General features: G+C 42.7%; 1 protein-coding gene across 2 annotated transcripts in view; it reads right to left on the reverse strand.

Annotated features, from left to right (window-relative positions):
• Nucleotides 1-23,728, reverse strand: part of Dgcr8 (DGCR8 microprocessor complex subunit) — a 33,165-nt gene that overhangs the window by 7,382 nt on the left and 2,055 nt on the right. Inside the window, exons 2-10 of one of the 2 annotated variants that reach the window (XM_041678399.1) lie at nucleotides 21,496-21,937; nucleotides 20,087-21,086; nucleotides 19,496-19,655; nucleotides 17,019-17,161; nucleotides 16,604-16,886; nucleotides 15,118-15,315; nucleotides 14,847-14,948; nucleotides 13,930-14,028; nucleotides 9,637-9,719 (exon numbers count right to left, since the gene is read on the reverse strand). In XM_041678399.1, coding sequence (XP_041534333.1) covers nucleotides 9,637-9,719; nucleotides 13,930-14,028; nucleotides 14,847-14,948; nucleotides 15,118-15,315; nucleotides 16,604-16,886; nucleotides 17,019-17,161; nucleotides 19,496-19,655; nucleotides 20,087-20,806 — 1,788 coding nt within the window. In that variant the 5' untranslated portion in view covers nucleotides 20,807-21,086; nucleotides 21,496-21,937. The remainder of the gene's footprint in view (nucleotides 1-9,636; nucleotides 9,720-13,929; nucleotides 14,029-14,846; nucleotides 14,949-15,117; nucleotides 15,316-16,603; nucleotides 16,887-17,018; nucleotides 17,162-19,495; nucleotides 19,656-20,086; nucleotides 21,087-21,495; nucleotides 21,938-23,728) is intronic. The other variant, XM_041678398.1, reaches the window with a different exon arrangement.

Genomic DNA, 23,728 nt, shown 5'->3' on the forward strand with positions numbered 1-23,728 from the left:
ACTCCACCAGCCAGAGGATCTCTGCTGGGAGTCGAAGGTCTCTCACTAGCCTGCTAGGTAGCCCCAGAGCCCAGACCTTGGATGACATGAAAAAGCTACATCAAGTCCTCTCTAGAATGACACTTGAACGGCTCTCCTGTGTCTGCACTGCTCAGGTAACAACAGTGTGGAGGAAATTAGTAGATGAAGAGCCCAGCCAAGACTGGTAAGCATGGATTCCAACTGTCGTGGCTTGGTTATTGTCTTCAAACAGGCATCATAAGATGTCTCTTCCTTCAAACATATATAACATTCACCCTTACCAGGAGTTAGGTCCTGGAACTAACCACAAGGACCTGATTACCAACATCAGCCTATCTGAGCTTGCTCTTACCAGCAGTTGACACCTGGACATCAGGGCTCAACAGGGAGACAGCGAATTATCTCCAACCCCAATCTCTTCCCTGAAAAACCCTGACTAGCATACTCAGAAACACAAAGATGTCTGTGTTTGGTGCAAGACTCTGAACATAAAGCCCACAGCAAACATCTCTGTGGAGTGTTTCTTCAGTGTAATGAAATGGCAAAGTTACCTACAGATAAACACTGCTATTTCTGGGAGACTCAACTGCTCAGTGCCCATAGATGACAAAGAAGCACAAGCTACTCTAGCCCATGAAAATCTACACTCTAGATACTGAGGAACAGCATCTTGATAATCAGACTTACACAACAGCCTTCAGCAACATCCACTCAAGACAACCAAATGTGTGATTATAAACCATTCCACTTAGAAAACTTCAGGTCTAAATGACCTCACTGGCAATGATGACCACTCCACATTTAAGGAAGAAGTAATTAATACCAGCTGTATCTACACAAACTCAAGGATGATACTTCACAGCTTAGTTTATGATGCTACCAGTACCAATATTAAAACATCAGAAGAAAGTAAGAAACCAAATGAGATGAAGCCTACACAATAGCAACTGTCAAAAACACAGATGGAAAATTCGGAGAATATCCGCTAGTATTCATGGTGGTGTATGTCTATATGCCCAACACTTATTAAGATAAGGCAGGAGAATCCTTAGTTCCTTGCCAGACTGGGCTATGTACCAAAGTGGCAAGATATAGTCAATACACAAACAGTAAGTTGTATTTACATGCCAGCAATGATCTAAAACTAAACGTTTACCCACTACGTAGGACAATCTAAGAATCATAAAATGTGAGCAGAATCAGTATGATAAAAACTTGCAATTACTAACAAAGGCAAAGGCTAAGAGAGGTACTACTAGTAAAGAAAAATCTCTGTTCAGTGATCGGCTAATCTAAATGAACTTAGTAGACACAAAAAATAGAGACAGATAATACTCAAGAATACAGATAATTCTTTACAATTACTATCTGGGAAAGATATTACTATAAGTTAAACTATAAACTGTGTCTTCTGCTCCAAAATTTACAAGTTGAAGTCCTAACCCTTATTACCTCAGAACGTAACTACATGGGTAAAAGGGGCCCTACATTAGGACACAGTACTATCCCCAGGACTAATTCCTTATAAACAGAAGAATTTCAGAGAGAAACATACTTTCAAGGAAAAACATAAACATGAAGATAGCCATTCCAGAACCCAGAAGGCCTCTGCTCAGTGTCTATAAGAAACTAACAGGCTTGACACTATTTTGGACTTATGATCTACAGAACTAAGGCAACTAAATTTCTGTGGTTTAATCTGCCAGCCTTTGATTTCTGTTATAATAACATTAGTAAACAAATAGTAACAGCAATGATAAACCTTGTTTGTGGTGCTCTATGTATACGGTATGGTATGTTGTGTGGTCCACTTCCATAATTGCCAAAAGTTTTAACTGTCTACTTCTCAACAAAAAGTAAGACATACAAATTAAGTATAGATAGTCCTATATGGGGGAAAGCAGAAAACAACTATTCCTGAAGGAGGTGGACTTATCAAACACTTCAAATTACTCAAAATAAAAACACAAACTTGGTCTGTTGGAGATAGCTGAGTGGGTAAAATAAATACTAGCCATGCAAGCATGAAGACCTAAATTTGAACCTCACAATTCTTATTAAAAACAAACAAAAAACAGACAAACAAAAAAACTAGGCACTCTGGCATATGCCTGCAATCTAAGCACCAGGGAGAAGAAGACAAGCAAGTCTCTAGGGTTTACTGGCTGGCTATCCTAGTCTAATTGGTAAATTCTAGACCAGGCGAGAGAGCCTATCTCAAATAACAAGATGATTAGTACCTGAGGAATGACATTCAAGGATGACCTATGATCTACACATACAGACATACAAAAACACACAGCACAAAATTAAAGAAATCATGCCTAAAGACTGGAGAAATAGCTTAGCAATTAAGAGCACTGACTGTTCTTATGTAGGGGACCCAAATGCAGCTCCCAGAAACCATGTTGGGCAGCTCATAACTGCCTGTAACTAAAGCTCCAAGGAGACCTAACACCCTCCCCTGGCCTCTGTGGCCACAGGCACAGGCACATACACACAGAGTACACACTCAAACACATATGCATAATATAATGAAAATAGGGAATGAAAGGAGAGCGCTTAGCAATTAAGAGGGCAGTAGCAAAGGACATCCCTAGCATATGCAAAGCTATGTGTTCAATCCCTGGCATCACAAAATAAACCTAATCCATCAGTCAGTGAGATAACTGTAACATGGATTACTAAATAGAAAAAAGGGAACGAAAAGTCTTTCTGCAACCATCTCCTTCCTAGGTACCATATCCAGCTTCATTTGAGGCAAATATGGCAATGATCAATGGTCAATAATAAAGGGGATGGTTTTAAAAACCTCAGTGGGTAACAGTACTTACTGGAAGTCTAACAGCTTGAGTTCATTCCTTGGGATCCATATGGTGTCCTTAGAACTCTACACGTGTGCATTTGCACACACAAACCCACATAATAAATGAACAAACAAACAAACAAATAAATAAGGGGCTGCAGAGATGATTCAGCAGTTAAGAGTGCTTACAGCTCTTCCACAGGACCCGAATTTATTTCCCAGCGTTCATGTTGGGCAGCTGAGAGCTGTGTGAGTCCAGCTCCAGGGGATCTGATGCTCTCTTCTGGTCTCCCTGGGCACCTGCCCTCACATGGCAAACATGCATACAAATAAAATCCATCTTAAAAAAAAAATGCAAGGTAGTGATAATGCATGCCTTTAATCCCAGCACTCAGGAGGCAGAGGCAGGCGAAGCTCTGTGAGTTCGAGGCCACCCTGGTCTACAGAGTGAGGTACAGGACAGCCAGAGCTGTTATACAGAGAAACCCTGTCTTGAAAAAACAAAACAAAAAGCAAAACAAAACAACAAAAATACAACTTAAAGTAACTTAAATAAAGATTGTAAACAATGTGGTGTTGTTTTTTATTTGAAATGAGATCAGTTTTAAGGATTATGATGCTGGTGAAAAAAATCTCCAAGCTGCCTATAAATCATTTTTCATTTCTAAGATCTGACCCTCTATTGTTATAAATTATATTATCATAAATTAGCCAGCACAGGTGTTTTAGTGACAAAGAATGCCTCACTGAGAAAAGATACCAAGCCACATGGCTAAACAAAGAGAAGAATTAAATGTTGATTTAAGTTCTAAGATTTAGTTAGTAATAAGCCTGAATAATATGCCAAACAGTTTGTAATTAACATAAACCTCTGTGTATTTCTTTGGGACTAAATGGCTGTGGGCAACCAAACATTTGGCAAGAATTTCCACATAAACTCTGGGAAAGCTCTAAAAAATAAAAATAAAGGCGGGCGGGGGGGGGGCGCTCTAGAAAGACAAGAACAGAGTCAAGCATAGCTTCTTGGTAACTTGTCTTTTTTCCAGTAGACTCTGTTTGCTGGTGGCAAGCAGAGACAGGGCTCCTTTAAGAGAATCTTCCTGACTCAACGTTAGCAGCAAGAGCCTTGCAATTGTTTTAAGAGGCTCTGCAAACAAAAACTTAAATGGTGGTTATAAGCAGCTGGCATCAGGCTTCTTGGTGGTAGCAAGAACCTTGAAACTCCAGTGTTGTGGCAGTAAACATGGCTCCCACCAGTACCTCCACCATGAAGCTAGACTCTTAAAAAGCTAAGGAATGGGGTGGAGCCAGCTGCCAAAGCCACAGCTTTAACCCCAGCTATATCACTTAGAAGATTAAAGACTCACGTGCCAGAAAAAGTTAAAGATATAAAGATAAATTCATTTAAAAATATACGTAGGCTTGGAAGAGAAAAGAAAAAGAATAAAGTCCTTAAAAAAAAATGGTTGGGTGTGGTGGCACATGCCTGTAATTCCAGCACTTGGGAGGCAGAGACTGGCAGACTCTGCCAGCCTGATCCACAGAGTGAGCTCCCGGACAGTCAGAGAGACACAGAGAAACCCTGTCTCAAAGAAAGTAAAAATAGTTTGTTTTTTTTAAAGGCACATGATGGAAAATACACAGAGAATCTGGATAGTGTATGTAATTGTGCTGTCTTTGAATTCTTTGACTACTGAAGAAGCAACAGCTGCTAAAAGACATTTGATTATAAACATTAATGGATTAATCCAACCTTTAATATTTTAAAAATGCCTTGACTACAAAAGATATGTTACTTTGGAGAAGAGGTTTTGCTTTTGTTTCCACAGAAAATAAAAAGTTGTGGATTCATTCTGGATTAAGAAAAATAAAGTGTGATCAAGGAAGGCTTCCCTGAAAAATTTCCAATTGGAAAAGATGGCCCAGATGACCCAATACTTCAGAGCACCTCCGTTGCAGTTTCCTCTGAGTTCTATATTCAGAACAGCCTCAAGACTGCTGACTGGATGATCAATCAATCCTGCCTCACAGAATACGCCAGTCAGGATTTGACCATAATCCTAAATTTTGTGTCCCCATAAGGTTATCAGTGCCCCCCATCAGTAGAAGTGGCCTAGAAAACTACAACCACATTCCCAAAAAACGGATTATGGATCTTTGTCTTTGTTTAGCATGTTGGTTACAGTTTGTTATGGAAAAAAGCTAAACAAAAGAGATAAGATACAGAGTTCTTGTTTTGAAAGGAAAAAAAAGGGATAATGCTCCTGTACACTGAAAGATTTGTCACTCATATTAGTTTAATAAAATGCTGATTGGCCAGTAGCCAGACAGGAAGTATGTAGGTGGTTCAACTGGACTAAGAGAATTCTGGAAGGGAAGTCAGTCACCAGCCAGACAGAGGAAGCCAGATGAGAATGGCTCACCAAGAAAAGATACCAAGCCACAAGACTAAACAAAGATAAGAATTATGGGTTAATTTAAGTTGTAAGAGCTAGTTAGCAATAAGCCTGAACAATAGGTCAAACAGTTTATAAGCCTCTGTGTGTTTCTTTGAGACTGAATGGCTGCAGGACCTGGTGGGACAGAAGCTTCCGTCTACTGTTCATAACAACTCCACCTCCAGTAACAGGATTTTAAACTGGCCAAAAGGAAGGACCAGCAAGATGGCTCAGTAGTAAAAGTGCTTATCATATAAACCTAGTGATCTGGGTTTGATCCCCGGAACCAAAGAAAAGTTAGGAGAGAACCACCTCCATGAAACTGTTCCCTGGCTTCCCTATGTGCATAAGCATGAGCATAAGCCCACATACTCCTGTACACACAAAGATGCACACACACACACACACAAAATAAAAATAAAAGAACCACAAAGTAAACTGACAGTAACATACAATTAGTAACTCACTATCCTATCTTTGATACATACTGAATTGATACATAGTGAACAACCAAAACAGCTACATAGTTGAGACCTTTTCTCCAAAAAAGGGTAGAGAGGCAGTTGAGGAGATGCTAGACATCACCTTCTGGCCTATAAACAGGAGAATGTGTGCATGTGTGCGTGTATGCGCACGCATGCGCGCACACACAAACACAAAACTCTACACAGAACTAAGGCCATGGCACCTAATCCCTTTGTGCTGGTATGCCTTGTCTTCACTTGTTTTCATTCTCTCTGTTCTTTATCCATTTCCCTCCTACTGGAAGCTGATGAGATCTCTTGCTTGTCTGCCCCATTCTTCTCTCTGTAATGTCAATTAAGTTCCTTGAGTTCCCTTCTGAGTTGGTTTTAAATACTTTTTCAAACACTTTTTATTTACATGGATGGATGTTTTGACTATATGTATATACATATACCACATATGTACAATGACCATGGAGGCTAGAAAAGAGCATCACATCTGAAACTGGGGGCAGAAGGGGGGATGACACACAACGACAGAACTGAATTCAGGTTCTCTGCTAGGGCAGCAAGTGTTCAAACATCTCTCCAGCTCTATTTTATTTTTAATAAAATTTTATTATTTACTTTTACCATTTTAAATTATGTCTGCATATATATGTGCTCGAGAGTCAATGTACCCAATAAGGTCAGAAGTATTGAATCTCCTGGAACTGGAATTACTAGTGTTTAAGACCCATTCAACATGAATGCTAGGAACCAAACTCGGGTCCTTTGCAAAACCAGTATGTGTTCTCTTTATTTATTTATTTATTTTTGCTTTTTCGAGACAGGGTTTCTCTGTGGTTTTGGAGCCTGTCCTGGAACTAGCTCTTGTAGACCAGGCTGGTCTCAAACTCACAGAGATCCGCCTGCCTCTGCCTCCCAAGTGCTGGGATTAAAGGCGTGCGCCACCACCGCCCGGCCCAGTATGTATTCTTAACTGCTGATGGCATAGACCTTTAATCCCAGCACTGAAAGGCAGAGAAAGGTGGATCTCTGGAAGTCTGAGGTCAGCCTGACCTATACATGAAGAGTTCCAGGTCAACCAGGTTTATACATTAAGTCTCAAAATAAACAAACAGAAAAACATACAGGAGTTGGGGGGGGGGGGCTGGACATATGGCTCAGAGACAGTTCTTGTCAGGGATGAGATGTCTAAGGCCCTAGATCCTAGATCATCCCACTCCTAACACAAGAGGAAGGGGAGAGTGTGGATTATGAATTGTTCACTAGAGGTGTTTCCTAGTATATTCAAACAGGCAGAGAAATACCAGTAAAAAAATAAAGATAGGTTATCAAGATCATCTAGTGTGGAGAACAAAAATAAGTAAGACAAAGTTTCAGAAACCTCTAGGGCAAATTAAAATTACCAATAAGTATATCAAGCTATACCCAGTCTTTGGTGTTTTGTTTTGTTGAAACAAGTTTTATTGCCTGGCCCAGAGAGGCTTAACTTTGTGATAATTCTACCTAATGGAAAACAGTTTCTGATCAGAAACCAGAAAGGCTAAAAGGCAGTATGGACTGACATACTACCTACTAGGAAGTTAATCAAGAGAGCTAGCTGTGTGTGAACACAAGTGGGGTGCTGGACAGAACTGAGGTCACAACAGATAAGAAGAACCCATTAGCCAGTCAGAGTAAACTGTCTGGCCTGATTACATTGTACACTCTGAGGGTGGAGAAAAATCAACTGCTGCTGGGCAGAATTTCCCAGTTTAGGGGCTGGGAAGATAGTAGTTGGCAAAGTGCTTTCTACGTAAGTATGAAGACCTGGGTTCAATCCCGAGAACCAACGTTAAAAAAATTCCAAGCTTGGTGGCGAACTCGACAGGAAAAGACAGACATATCCCTAAAGCCTACTAGGCAGCCTAATCTACTGAGTATTCCAATCCAGCAAAACACTTTCAAAAATTACAGGTGGGGCCGGGCGGTGGTGGCGCACGCCTTTAATCCCAGCACTCGGGAGGCAGAGGCAGGCGGATCTCTGTGAGTTCGAGGCCAGCCTGGTCTACAAGAGCTAGTTCCAGGACAGGAACCAAAAGCTACGGAGAAACCCTGTCTCGAAAAATATTAAAAAAAAAAAAAAAAAAAAAAAAAAAAAAAAAAAAAAATTACAGGTGGTACCTGAGGCACAACATCTAAGGTTATTCTCTGTATGCATGTACACATACACAGTACATACACGCACACAAACACCCCTCCCAGCATGTGCAAAACAAACACACAAAAGAACTGTCTGCCACAAACCCACCAAGCAAAAGGCCTTTGGTGCAGAGGGAGAAAATGTCCTTTAGCGAGGCTAACAGAAGCAGTCTGAGAGAGCCTCTTGCACTTCCAGCTATTAACAGGCCTTCATACAGGACTTCAACCCAACAATGCAGCCTGAGAAAAGGCCTTCTTCTCTGATTTGCTTTAGACTTCATTCACTTATAAAAAACAAGCCTGGAGAAAAATGATCCATCTCTTGTCCTGTTTTGTTAGCTACCTTCCTTTTCTTTCCTTCTGACTATATTGTCTTTCTTACTTTTCTATGTGCTCCTTTGTGATCACTTCTTTTTCTATTTATTTTGGGGTGGGATGGAGTAATAGAGTCTCATGCAGATTAAGTTGACTTTGAATACCTACATATCTGAGGTTGTCCTTTTCCTGATCCTCCAGCCTCTACTTCCCAAGTGTGAGGACTACAGGCATGCACTACTACAACCAAGCCATGACTTTTTCTAGCTTTGGAGCCTGTCCTGGCACTCACTCTAAAGACCAGGCTGTCCTCAAACTCACCTGCCTCTGCCTCCCGAGTGCTGGGATTAAAGTTGTGAGCCACCACTGCCCAGCATGACTTTTTCTTATATCTTAATCCCACACATCTTTTCTCTTTTTCTTACATTCCGCATAGTTAAATATAGTTAAGGCTACAAGATTGCTCAATGGAAAAGCATTTGCCACACAAACTTGAGGGCCTGAGTTTCAGTCTTAGAATGAATATGGTAGAAAGAATCCACTTCCTAGAGTATTTCTTCTACCTCCACATTTGCACTAGAGCTTGCATGTACCCCCACACATACACAACCACACAAAATAAATAAAAAAAAATAAGCGTAATACAAATATGCAATTATTTTTAATTACTGTTGTCTGTTTTCTTTCTTAGTGCAAATAGGAATGTGACTCCAAGAAGCATAATAAGAGCCACTAATGACACTCATAAAATTTTAAAATCCATTTCATTTTGTTTTGTTTTGTTGTTTTTTGAAACAGGGTCTCATTATGCAGTCACTGTCTAGCCTGGAACTAATTTTGTACAACAGGCTGGCCTCAAGCTCATAGAGTTTACCTGCCTCTGCCTCCCATTTAAATAAAAGTTTAAAAGCCCGAAAAGAGATACCTATCATGACAGATATGCAAGACACAATGTAGAAACACAAAAACTCTGAAAGTCAAGGCAACACAATTCCTGAATGTCTGGTTTTAAAAATGACCAGTGACCTCAAGAAAATTAAAACAGACAAGTAAGTAAAGAAATCAATTTAAAACCAAGATGAAACTCCTTTGCTGTGACTAGCCATAGAACCTTATTTACCCTAAAGGGTTTACACAGCACAGGATTTCAGACAGTTCTAACGTAAACAACAATCTCAATTTTATATGCTTTGCTAGGTTTGCTTCCATCAAAGATCTATGTGTATAATACACACTCAGCTAAAGGATAAAATTCTTAAAAGACTTTTCTCTCTGCCTTCACAAAGACAAGCAAGATCCTCTTACAGACTACACCCTTGACATGGAGCACAGTCCCAGTGGAGGCAATGGGGTCAGTGACTGTATAGCAGGTGCGCTCCCAACAGAACAAAGTCACCACACTCACCTCCAGTTCCTCACTGTCTTTGGGCTTCTCCTCAGAGGTCTGTTTAACAAAGTCTGGGATGAGAATTTCCAGTGTGGCTCGGGCTACAAAAAGAAAAAGTCTGAGGTGAGGGCTTGAACCCAAAGGAAAATCAGGCATGCTGCCCCAGCCAGCAGTGAGCTACCCGTAGGCTCCCAAACTTGTAACGAGAAGCAGCAACAGCACTTTAAAAGGCAGACTTGGGAGGGGTTAAAGAACAGCACATCCTGAAGAAGGAACAGTGAGATGGTAGACGTTTTGGATACCAATTTTACCAAGGGGAAGAACTCACATCTATGTTTTAATCAAATTGTAGCATTTATATTAAAAAAAAAAAATAGGCTTGGCAACACCTGGATCCAGGGAGGCCTGACAGCAGACAGCTACAGACATCCAGACCACAACACATGAATAGCAGCTACTATGAACAGGTAGATGGGCATATCTGAGGAACTCTGGAAGCATGTATAAGGCAAAATAAGAGGGTGGCACCCACATGAACAGGCCACAATGTGCTACAATAATGACTCAGTCTGGTCCAACACAGCACTACTGGTAAGACATCCCAGGAAAATAAGTACATCATAAAGAGCAAGCAGTGCAGATTTCTAGAGAGAGCAGCTGGAATAGGTAGAGGAACAAGACAGGTGACCTAATCAAGAATAACTTAGGACAAGTCTGAGGATGTTTCCACTCCTTTGCCAGACCCTATCGCAAAAGTTATCTGCTCAAAGTCTCAACAATTTGAAATTTGTAAAGCATTTCTAGGCTGAATTTTTCTAAAAGGGATAGCAAGAGCTAGGGTCTAGCTCAGTAATAGAGCATTTTGCCTAGCATGTCAAGACCTGGCTTAGTCCCTATCTCTGCATAATAAGTTAACAAAATAGAATCAGGCATTTCTGGAGATGGAGGCAGAATATGCAAGCTAAGGGTAGTGAACAGAGGACAGGTAATACATGATACAGAAAGACTTATTGTCCTCAGTATTGGTCACAAAACAAAGTACCACAGAGGAGCACTCTCTGATTCTTAGAAGTAGAAAAGAAGACAGAAAACTGGTATGCCTCCTGTCCTTATAGATACCAGTTGGGGAAGACAACATGTCCATAGGATAAAGTTCAAGAATGGCCCTGTATGTGCCAGGAGCAAAAGTATACCTAACACTAACCTGCAATGTATCCACTACTCAGAAAAGCCCAAAAGCTCCAATGCTGGGAAAAATGGCTTGGTTCAAAAATGCTGTCTAGTCCTGAATGAGGCAGAAGCAAAGAAATGGTACAGTGGGTCTTTTAAAGGAAAACACCAATTTCCTTGAGATGAACAAGGTGTGGAACAACTGTCTAATCCCCAATTTGAAATCTGAAGGATTCAGGAAATTATATATCAAAAATCCTTGAGATGGCGATGACATGACAATCTGCCTTTTTTTCTTCTTAGCATGTCCACATTGTGTTGTTTAAAAACAAACTTGCATGCCAAGTGTGGGGTGCATGTTTTAATCCTTACACTCAAGAGAAACCCAGTCTCGAAAAACCAAAAATAAAAAATAACAAAACAAACCAGGCGGTGGTGGTGCACGTCTTTGATCCCAGCATTTAGGAGGCAGAGGCAGGTGAATCTCAGTGAGTTCAAGGCCACTCTGGTCTACAGAGTTCCAGGACAGCCAGGACTATCACACAGAGAAACCTGGTCTCAAAAAAACCACAAAAACAAAAAACAAAACAAAACAAACTTTCACACACCCCACATGGCCCTAAGCATAGCCAAATCTGCATATGGCTAGAACATGAACAAAAAACATTGACCCTGCTGTCACTTGGTAGAAAGTGGTCTTCTACTACTGTAAAGTCTCACTTTAAAACTTTAAAAAATATAATCTGGCCGGGCAGTGGTGGCGCACGCCTTTAATCCCAGCACTTGGAAGGTAGAGGCAGGCGGATCTTTGTGAGTTCGAGACCAGCCTGGTCTACAAGAGCTAGTTCCAGGACAGGCTCCAAAACCACAGAGAAACCCTGTCTCGAAAAACCAAAAAAAAAATAAAAAATAAAAAAAAAAAATAAAATCTGGGGGCTGAGTCGGAAGGTGGTGGCACATGCCTTTAATCCCAGCATTTAGGAGGCAGACACAGGCTGATCTTTTTGAGTTCGAGGCCAGCCTGGTCTACAGAGCTAGTTCCAGGACAGCTAAGGCTGTTACACGGAGAAACCCTGTCTTGAAAAGCCACCACCACCACCAACAACAAAAATCTGGGGGCTGGAGAGATGGCTCAAAGGTTGAGAACACTGGCTGTTCTTCCAGAGGTCCTGAGGTTAATTCCCAGCAAACACATGGTTCTGAACCACGAGATCTGGTGCCCTCTTCTGGTATGTAGGTATACATGCCGGGAGAATATTGTATGCATAATAAATAAATCTTAAAAAAAAAAAATTAAAAAAGAATCTGAGCCGGGGTGGGGGACTGCAGGGTGGCTCACACCTTTAATACTAATGCTTGGAATATAGAGGTAGTCGGATCTCTGTGAGGTCAAGGCCAGGCTTGTAGACAGAAAGTTCCAGGACAGCCAGGACTACACAGAGAAACCCTGTCTTGAAAATCATACCCCCCCCCAAAAAAAAAAAAAAAAAGAAGAAGAAAAATTGGTTTGGCTATTCTGGAACTCACTCTGTAAACCAGGATCTCACAGATCTGCCTGCCTCTGCATCCCGGATGCTAGGATGAACGGTTTTAGCTAGAATCTTAATTACATGCATGTGTATGTCTATGTGTATGTATATGTGTGTGTGTGCATGTGCAGAAACCAAAGGCATTAGATTCCCCTGAAGTTACAGGTATTTGTAAGCTGCCCCATGTGGGTTCTGGTAATTGTGGTATCTGAATTGAGGCAACTGTCTCCTGATTTTGAGTGCTTAGTCCCTAGATGGTAGACCTATTTGGAAAGGATTAGGAGGCATGGCCTTGTTAAAGGATCAGGGAAGTGGGTAGGTTTTGAGGCTTCAAAAACCTACACTATTCCCAGTTAGTTCTTTCTGCCTCATACTTGCAAACCAGATATAAATTCCAAGCTACTGATCCAGGACCATGGCTGCCTACCTCCATGTTCTAAACCACAATGGTCAAGAACTCAGTCACCTTCTGAAACCACAACCTCCAATTAAATGCTTTATTCTAAACTTGCCTTGATCATGGTGCTTTGTCAGCAGCAGAAAATTAACTAAGACAGGAACCAAACTTAGTTTCACTAAAAGAACAGTTCATACTCTAAACTACTGAGCCACCTTTCTAACTCTTTTTTACTTTCTTATTTTAAATCATTTACAATGAGCACATAATTGTTATATTTTATCTTTGGTGGTGCAAGGGATTAGACCCACTCTAAAGTTGAGTTACATCTCTAGCCCTTAGTTTTTAGACAGTCTTGCTCTACAGCCAAGGCTAACCTGAAACTCAGTGATCCTGTTGCAGCTTCTCAAGTACTAGAATTACAGTCATGTACCACTATTATATTTTAAAATCAAAGTAGAGGGCGGCATAAACAGCTCAGTAAGGGTTAAGGTTACTTGCTACTCTGGGTTTGGTTCTCAGCACTGATATTAGGTGGGTGATTCACAACTCCTTTAATTCCAGTTCCAGAGGATCCAATGCCCTCTTCTGGCCTCTGAGGGCACCAGCACACAAGTTCGCATGCAGGCAGGCAAACACACAGATACACGCACACACACACATGCGCCAAAAATGAATCTTTTTAAAAAGCACATTAAAAAATAGATTATATGAATAAATATCTTACCCATATCCCTAAAAATCTACTCATTACTCAGCTCCTTGCTAATCAGAGTGAGGCATTAAGGTGGGCTTTCCCACCTCATTCATTTAACCTTGTCTAGATATTCGTCCACAAGTATGCCCTAGAGGCTAACTTAATTTAGATAATGATCACAGGCGTGTCCAGAAGTTGGTAATTAGTATTAATATCACATTCGGTATCCCAGCGACATGCTGCCTGCTGGGTTTACCTCACTCTGATTAGCAAGCTGAGGTTCTAGTTGTACCAAAACGGGGAAGGAAGCTAAGCACTGGCACTCATCACTATCAGCTCCTGACCACAGATGCCATGTCGGCAGTACCCTCAAATTCCTGCACAATGCCTTTCCCACAGTGATAAACTGTACCCCTTCAGGAACCAAAACACACCCTTCCTTTCTTAAGTTGCTTTTGTAAGGGTGTCTCATCACAGCAACAGGAAAAGTAACTGATATACCAAGCAAACCACATTACCAGCTTTATTCTTCGCAAGTTTTTTGCTGCTTGCAGTTCCAGATCCGTAAGTCACACCATCAATGGTCACGGAGGCACCAAAAGGCTCACTTGGATTCTCTTAAAATTAAAATTACTGGTTTTAAAACACACTTGTCAAGACATAAAAAACATGTGCACACAGCCTGTCAGCCCTAACAAGACACCCCCGAATAAAGCATATCTGTGTTTGTTTGAGATGTATAGACAAGGCTGGGAGATGTGGTGACAGGCAGCAAAGGGCACAGATGGGAAGACTGAAGAGTATGGGGGACTATGGGAAATGATCCAAAGGGAAACAGAGCTGCCTAGTACATGGACAAGGTAGGGATGAGGTCTCTGAAAGACAAATAGAACTGACAAGAATGGCAAAGCACAGGATAAAGGACATCTGAGAAACAGTACCCCCCCACCCCAAATACAAGTGATCCCAGGTCTCAGAACCAAAGGGCAATCACACTGACATTCACAAACTACACAGAGGAAACCATAGATAACAGAGCTGTCAGGAAGTGTGGTGAGATCAAGGCTCTTTCATTATTAGGGGGAGGGAGTGATGGACACAGAACAGAAAGCAGTAAAGAATTCAATGCATAACAGAAAGGCCTTTATTACAGACTATTCTTGACAAGTCAGGAACTACTAAGCCAGAACAAGAAAAATAGAGAAAGGGGAAAAGTAGAATAAACAAACTCAAAAGGAAAAGCTGAGCCATCCCCTCTCTCAGACAACAGTCACTGCTGTGAAAATAAGATAGATACCTATCTGCATCACACTTCTCTTTGTCCTTGCCTTGCACACCTATCCAACCCAGCAGGGCCAATGTGCTCACTCCCACCTATAGTCACAAGCAAAATGATATATACGACTCTTTAGGACTAAAATGGGTTTGAACTTACCACATTCAAAGAAATTATAAACAGGGCGGACCTTGAGGACACGCTGCATGTATTCGTGCAGGATGCAGACCTCGGATTTCCCATTGGGATTGATGACAAACTCTGTGACAAAAAGAACTCCTTAGGGGTTTACCACTATGAACATGGCAGCCTCTGCATTACAGAAAGACGACAACTTTGGGATAAGTGCAACTCATAATAAAGATAAATCATGTTAAAATGGCAATAACACGTCCCACCTGCTGATGCTGATAGTCCAAGCACAGCTCACCTTTCTTTGTAGGTGCATCTTGCACAGATAAGGTGATGAGCTTCTGGTTGGCTGGCAGAATGGGCCTCTCTGACTCTGCCTGCTTCCGCTTCATCTCACGGTTGAACTGGCGGCGCTCAGCCCAAGTTCTAAATTTTTTCACAGTTACTTGTTCAAAGTCAAAACGCTTCTCCAGGTAGGTACGAAATTCTTCTAGATCTGTCCAAGATACAGACCAGTGAACGACATTATCATAATGACAACCCTCAAATAAACAAGTTCAGGACACAGGATACCCATTTCCCTTTCCCCATCGCTTTCAACAGCAAGAAAAGAAAAAAGAAAACTTAGGTCCTTTCACACCTACTTCACATCATTCTGGAAAATCCCTTATGGACAGAATCCTGGGCATACCATTACTTTATCTAGACTTAAGAAAAACAATACGAAAATGATACTGGGGCTGGGCGGTGGTGGCACACGCCTTTAATACCAGCACTTGGGAGGCAGAGGCAGACAAATCTCTGTGAATCTAGGTCCACGACAGCCAGGGCTACACAAAGAAACCCTGTCTCAAAAAGAGTGAGAAAGAAACTGGGATGGCAAGCAAACAAAAGAAAGAAAGGAAGAAAGAAAGAAAGAAAGAAAGAAAGAAAGCTAGCTAGCTCTAGGTCTTCAGGCTTTTCTCCTTAAGCCAAAATGAGTATTAGTCTGGGAGACACTACATGTACACATACAAAAAACCAGCAAGTACTTGCCAATAGCAAGGGTCTATCAACTCAGTAACAAACTGTATCCAGGTGGCTATCTACCTCCTCAGGGCTTCTACAGAGATGCACCTCTTCCCCGACCATTACCACTACCCAACAGCAGGTTCCTCTCCCAGTACCTCACACCCAGCTGTGCAGGATACACACATAGCTAACCCTGAAAGCTGACAAGTCCTCTTTGGAAGTGACTCTTAGTGGGTGGACTGAAAGAGCTCTGACACCACCAGGGATCTAAAAGACAGAACTAAGCTATAGACACAAGACAGAGTAAGAAATACAAGCATATAACCAAAGACAAATGTAAAACTCTAGAGCACTGCCCAGTTCTTGAAACACAAAAAGCAGAACCCTTCATTAAAAACAAAACAAACAAAAAAGTGAGGGAACTAGCCATAGAAAAATGGCAGTTCCTTGGTGCTGAATTTATGACTGTAGGCTCATTCTATATCCATCAGATAAACTTAAACAATGTCACAGGAGCACACTGTACTAAAAGAGCAAGACTTCTTCAGGAGGTCATATTGAAAGACTAGCTGGCATTGCCATAATCGTCTCTATTGAAGCTTTGGGCAGTCAGGCCCTGCAGAGCTCAGGCCTGCTCTTGAAAGCAAGGGTAAGGGCCTGTCTGACATGCAAAGGTCCCTTCTCAGATACAACCAGGGACTAGAATACACAACACACAGTAAGAGTGAAAATACAGGTAGCAGCGAGGCAAGAAAGATCTTCAGAACACTTACCAACTGATTCATCTTTGCAAACCTCAACTTTAGCTTTCACTTGCCCCAAGGCTCCAGGGGCTGCCTCAGCCCCCAGTGGATCCTTCTCATCTAAGGACCCCAAGTCTCCACCCATGGAGTCAGGCTCTTCCAAAGGGAAATCCAACTCTGCAGATCGACCCAGGGGCTTGGCAGGTGACACCTCCCCACCGGGTGTGAGATCACAGTTTTGCTCCCGTTCCTCATTATCCTTCATTTTCTTGTAATGCAGACAGGGGATACTGCTTAGAGGAGGATCATGTTTCTGTCAATAGTGAAATTGAAACAGGGCTTATCATCAGAACAACTTTGAGTCTGTTTGACTATACTACAACACATGCAGCTAAGCAGCACTGAGAACTGACAAGCCTAAATACATGACAGGGGATTTCCCTACCCGTATGCTTCCCGTTCCCAAGAAGTAGGGTCTGGACCAGGTGACCACTCGAGACTCTCTGTGCAGGTATACAGGAACTCCAGAGTTATGAAAAGTCATGATCCATCCATCAGGCAATGGCTCTGTAGGTGGACGGCCACGACCTGCACAACACAAAAAAAACCATCCTACAATCCCTTTATAAACACAAAATTGTTACACAATGCCTCTTAAGCATGTTTTTGTATGGGTCTTGCCAAGTTTCTATCTGCTTGATGGGCCCCAATTTCACCCCTAGGATAGTATGTGGAGCAAGGTGAGAAGTTCTACATGGACAACCAATGAACAAGAAGCTCTAAATAGTCCCCAGCCTAGCTTTTGCCTCCACACCTCGAGAACACTGGATACTAGATTTCTCCTACTTGCTGAGCCATGGTGAACAGGTACCTGAGGAAAGGAGTAATCTTTAATAATAATCTGTAAATGTGTCAATAAGTCACTCTTCCTGGTGACCAGGCATATGTTATTAAATAACACTGCCTTACTACCATATGCTAAGCCCTGGGTTTGATTCCATAGCACTATCTTAAAAAAAATACAAGCTTGCTGCTTTTGCAAAGGATCCAAGTTTGGTGCCCAGCACTTACACGGTGGCTTATACCATCTGCAACTCACAGTTCCAAGGGATTTGATGCCCTATTCTTGCTTCCATGGTGCCACATATATACAGGCAGGCAAATACACAAGATTAAATAAGTCATTAAAATAAAAAAAAAAACTGGACATGGTAGTATATGCCTCAAAACCCAGTACTTGGGAGGCAAAGGCAGGTGGAGACTATAACATTCAGAGACCAGCCTTGAAACCAGCTTACTTAGTTCCAGGACAGCTATGGTTACAATAGACTGAGAGAGAGAGAGAGAGAGAGAGAGAGAGAGAGAAAGAGAGCGCGCGCGCACAAGTGTGCGCCCCCACCAAACCATTTCTACGTTGCTTTTAAGGCACTGCTTCCAACCCTTTCTTTGCTCTACTGACAGTTTTAAGAAAAGTACTAGACTTGTTTTCAACTTAGCTCTCTTCAACAACAAAACTAATACAAAATAATACAAATATAATAAGGACTTAACTAAAACAAGTGTTCTTAAGGTATCGGGAGCAATTTGATATCTAGAAACTAAAGAAAATACATATAAATGAAGCCTGAATAACAGATGTGATTTTAAAAAGGTGCCACTGGCTCTTGAGAAGGGCAGGAGCACCACTGGGCAACGCTCCGATCCCAAGGCTAGACACCAGTCATCATCAGAGTATGGACCCGGAAGGAAACTTGCAGGTCAGAAGTGCACCCATGGGTACTTCTTCAAAGGAGCTACTGCACACAAACCTGGGGCTAATTCGGGAGAAGAAGCAAACAGAACATGGACCCAAGCACAATATAAGGCAGGTTCATCCCATCCATATATCTGTGACAGCAGGCTATCATAGCCCACCAAGCTGTCTGAAGAGCTTCGTATTATGCTCCTGACTCAACCTTTCCTAGGCAGATAAACAAGCCAGGGTTACTGCTCCCTTGTGGGAAGTTTAAAGTGAGAGTCCTGAAACCATGGGAAGAGCACAGGGCCAACCTTCTAGCAACAAACACCAAGGTGAGGATCACCTGACCCATCCTTCCCAGAGCTACAGCCAAAGCTGGTCGGAAACTGCCTATCATCCACTGTTCAGCTACTACCAACATGTACAGCAATATTTGGTACCTAACCTTGCAGACCCTCTCATCTCCTCAGCAGCTCAAGGGAAACCTCTCCAGGGGTTTCAATTATTGTGCCTGAGTCCCATGAGCCTTTTAATGCCCCCAACTGATCCTGACATCCTTAACAGAATAAGTGCCACCAAGCCAAGTCCACACAGAAGCTCATGTAACTTGTCCTACACGCTCCCTGTACTGGAAACAGACAGAGCCTGATGCACAACCGTGGGCATTCAACTACCGTTCTCCCATTGTCACCAGATGCAGGGATAAGTGTCACTCTGTACATCTCCCAAACACTTTTACTTCTATTCACAGAGCTCCTGCCCTGCGCCATGCTGCAGCCCAGAACCAATGCAACGCCGGATTCTGGTGCTTTCCTGACTCTTCAGCAACAGAACCAAAACTTGGATGGCAACTATAACCTCCCAACTCACCAAAAACCTACCTCTGACCTTGGTCTTCATATTTGTAGACTACCGGTCTTTCATCCTAGCATACATTAATGCACCCCATTCAAGGATCCTCTCTATGGCTTCCGTGATATTTATCAAGATCTGAGTCTGGGTTGTGGGTCTGAGTGAATATTTGTGTCCAATTTGTTTTCTTTTCACCTCCCATGACTATTCTATACTTAAATCTGTGTCTCTACCCAGACTGATGCCTGGCACAGGAGAACTCCCAAAATATTCTTGGGAAGAAAACCTTTCTGGGGCCTTGAAGCATCAGGATTTGTGACTAGCTCACTCACTCTTGAGCACTGTTTTAATCTTGGTCATCATTGGCTGCACACTTGTCTCTCCATCAGATGGATGATCACTGTCTCCGCCATATTTTTCCTCCATCCGCCTCTTTTTGGGAGCACAAAGACCTTCTTCTAGCAAAGCATCCACATCATTGTCAAATTCATCCTGCAAAACAAGGTTTTCAGATACTACAGGCCTCCATGCTTCTGTACCAAGGACAAGTTTTGTTCGCATGAGTGAGGTAATACTCAGAAAGACCCTCAACGGGGACTGGGTATGCCCTGATGGCATTTGATCATCTGAAAAATAAACAGGATGAAATGACAAAGTGAAACCAAGACGCCTGGTCCAAGAGCACACCCAGCCAAAGAGGCTTTTCAGCAGCACCTGCTGGCTCAGGTTGGAAAAAGACATGGCCCAATGTTAGGCAAACTTTACACTAAGAAACTTTAGATATATTAACTCCTTACATCCTTTTCTTTTCCACATTAATGCTCACACGGAGTTTTGAGTTCCCTGCTTTCAAAAGACAAAGCCACTTCCAAACCTCTTTGGGTTTTGCTCAGAGCCCTCCAGAGAACGGGTCACCAACATACCTCATAGGAGAAATTCAAGGCCTCTTCATCCACTCTGTCTCTTTGAACGATTGCTTTAGCCGTGAACCCGCCTGTTCCTTCTTCATCTAGCTCCAAATTGTCAGTAAAATCTTCTAACTCATCGAGCACTGCGTACTCCACTCTCTTTTCCTGATCCAGCTCATTTTCCTCATCCTTCTTATCTGCACTCTCACCCCCTAGGCCTACCCCATTACCAACACTCCCGCCAAAGGGACAAGCATGCACGTCCCCACTGACAGGACTAAGGAGCAGGCTACATTCAGCTCGAGTGCTGCGTTCTACTCCTGTGTACAGCACCTTCCTGTCCTTACTCCTACAGCTCTCAGTAAAGCTCACACTAATCTTTACATCCTTAAGCAACTTAAGGTCAGGGGAGAACTTCCGGACTGCGGGTGCGTGCCGGGCAGTGCGCGGGCTGTGGCCACTACAGTTCGGGTCTATGAGGAGGCGGCCCTTAGAGAAGGATCCTTTGGAGAGAAGAGAAGCTCCGTAGAAGTTGAAAGGGTCCTCGGCAGGAGGTTCGGACTGTCCATCACCACCAGAGCCAACGTCCATTACCTCTGCATCACTGGACGTTTGCAGGGGAGGTGGTGGAGACTGTTCATGGGGCAGCACTTGGAAGGGGCAAGCTCGGTTCTCCATCATCGCTTCTCCTGCGGGCTCACGCGGGAGAGGAGAGGGACTCTCATATGTCTCCATATTATGAGCAGTTAAGACTATTTTTAAACACCAGAGTTTTAAACCACCTTACATAAATCTATACTGCTAACATGCACAAGTCCGTCGAGACCCGGTGATGTCCTGCCCGCGTTGCACACACTGGCGGCTTAGTCAAGCTGGCCACATTGCTCTTTTCATTAATGTAGACAGCTTTTAGAACCACTGCCTCAATTATTGGAAATCACAATGCACTCAGCTTAAAAGATTGACGTCTAAGTGAGTCTATCTTCATGCCAAAGTGGCACCTTTCTTCTTCCACCTGCAAAGAAATTTAAAAATATCGTCACAAAATGACAGAACCCTTCCACTTCTCTGGTACCAAGTTAAAAGTCAAATGTTATCTATGATGAAGTAAAGGGCCAAGATAATTGCCTTTAAGAAATCCTTTTAGACATCAGGGGAAAAAAAACCTCACTAGTTTTCTTTAGAACTTAAATTTTAAGCCCTAAATTAAGTATTTTACCAATTATTCACTTTAATCCCTATTTCAGAGACACAAAAATATAGTCTCCTATCTCAAAAAGGATGAAGACTAAAATAAAAAGCTAAACTTTCCTACAGCACTCCTATAACTCAGTCTAGTGGATAAGCAAGCATGCAGCAGGAGGTCACCATTTCAGGAACACACACAGAGTGCATGGCCTCCATCACGCTATTAATCCACTCACCTTCAAGGGCTGGGTCAGTCAGAGGGTGAGCGAGACCCTCAGCTCAACTCTGTGGCACTAGGGACCTCAGAGATATAGCCAGGCACTCTGCTACCCAGGGACCCCCTCTCCTGGGCCCACAACGTGGCACGTGGACAGGACAGTGATGCAGCGTGCTGAGGTCACCAGGAGTGGCAGCATAGATCCATTCCCAGTAGAGGAAGGGAGTCTGTTGGGAAGGGAGCCTACTAATATTGGGAATAGGCAGGATAACACAGGAGAAAGCTAGAGTCAATGCAGAAAGGGTCCTGGGTGCCACCGGGAGTCTAGCTGTAAGCTGAGGATAGTGAGCTACCAAGAGGGAAGCAACTCTCCTTATAGAGAAGACTCACAGCTATACCAGGTATAGGTGTCTGCACCAGGTGTTGGGACAGTTCTCCAAAACAAAGATGTAGAAGCAGCTCTGGAAACAATAAGAAAGTATCACAGGAATTGTCTATGCTTGCAGACCCTATAGGGTGGAAAGGAGAAAAAAGGAGGTGAAGAAAAAGGCTTAAGCCTCTGCAGACACACACTGGTACCTAGGAAGAAGCCTAGAGAGAAGAATAGAGGATGCTGCAGGCAGTCCTGTCTCAGTACTCAGGCCACACAAATCTGGAGCCCTGAAGAGGTCTGGTGGAGACAACCACACACTGGGAGTAAAGCACCAAAACCACGAGAGGGAAATAGCAGAGGGAAGGACATAATCCTAGGAAGCTCTGCTACAGAGAATGTGTAAAAAGAGGGACGACACAACAGAAAAGGCAGGTCAGAGGCTAGCCACAAAACCCAGAGGTCCACAGAAAGGCTATGGGCAGAAACACATGCACACACAGACACACAAACACTCAAGAGCGCACAAGCACGTGCGCGCGCACACACACATGCACACTCCTACATCATGCAGAAACATGCACATGCCATGCACACTGGTGCAGGTACTGCTATACACACACAACCATGCCCATGGGTGATAGGTTGGTTGCATCTACATAACTCATATTCTTAAAATCCTAGAGAAGACAAGAGTCAGAAGACAACATCTATATAAGCAGCTTACAGTGAAGGGATTAAGCGGGGTGGTTATGCCTTACCAAAGGTAAAGGTATAACCAGAGGCTTATTTAGGTTAAATTAATCCATTTAAATATTCACTTACGGTCTACTCGAGAGGTGCTAACACTAGAAGACACAAGGACCCCATGGCCTGGACATAGCTGGTAGGTCAACTACTATCACTTTATTTCTTACAACCTCTGATAGCCTAACAGTTTTTAATTCAATGGGAACTGAAAAAACTACCTCTCTTAAAGGTGTTCCCATGAAAGGAGCTTAGGAACTACTAAGGAGCCAGAAGGGAAACCAAAGGGGCAAAGTCAGTTTCCTGACAACCAAGGACCACTGCAGAGGACAGACAGGTCAGCACACTTGACCTTGAATAAGACCAGGACAGAGCCTGGTAGGTGTGCAGAGACCATGAGAAATCAAATCTGTGCTTTCTCAGATAGAATATGCTAATGGGAAGAAGACTCAAGTAGGCAGAGGTTGGAGACAAAAAGCGGTACAAGATAGACAAGTATGCTACATGTTAAAAGCTAAAGGAATCAGTGTAAAACTACAAAATAAAAACAATAAATGAAGAAGACATTAGTTAAGTGTTAAGGGGGATGGGAGTTTTAAAGAGATATACAGCACAGGTGGGACCCTGAGGCCCTGGAAAGGCTAAGTACACATCTTGCAGGAGCAGGAAAATTGTCTAGCTCTTGGGCTCAGCAGTGGACAATCCTAGATAAGTTTCTGACTTTTCCCTCTGTAAGCTTACTCAATTCATTAACCAACTATTTGCTAAATGCCTTCCTTAAGGCACACATCATTTATATGTGTTAAGCACAAGGCAGACAAAACACTTGTCTCACAAAGCTTACATATCAGTGGGGGAGATAGATAATACAAGAAAAGTATCTATGATGTCACCTGCTGACAAACATTCTAGCTAAAACAAAGCAAGGGGGGAGAGCTAGAGAGCAGGAAGCAATTTCTAAAAGACTACACAGGCTCTACAGCCAGTATCCACTTAAAGATGAAACAGATAGAGCCAGGGGGTACCAAGGGCAAAAGGAGGCCATTGTAGAAGACACCTAGGGGAAAAGCAAAGACCCAGGGACAAAGACATGGTATGACCAAGCCAATATAGTATGTGAAGGGAAGTGAAAGCA

The sequence above is a fragment of the Microtus oregoni genome, unplaced genomic scaffold (assembly GCF_018167655.1).
Source record: "Microtus oregoni isolate MIOR12 unplaced genomic scaffold, Mior012 000029F_ref0000214, whole genome shotgun sequence".
Classification (NCBI taxonomy): domain Eukaryota; kingdom Metazoa; phylum Chordata; class Mammalia; order Rodentia; family Cricetidae; genus Microtus; species Microtus oregoni.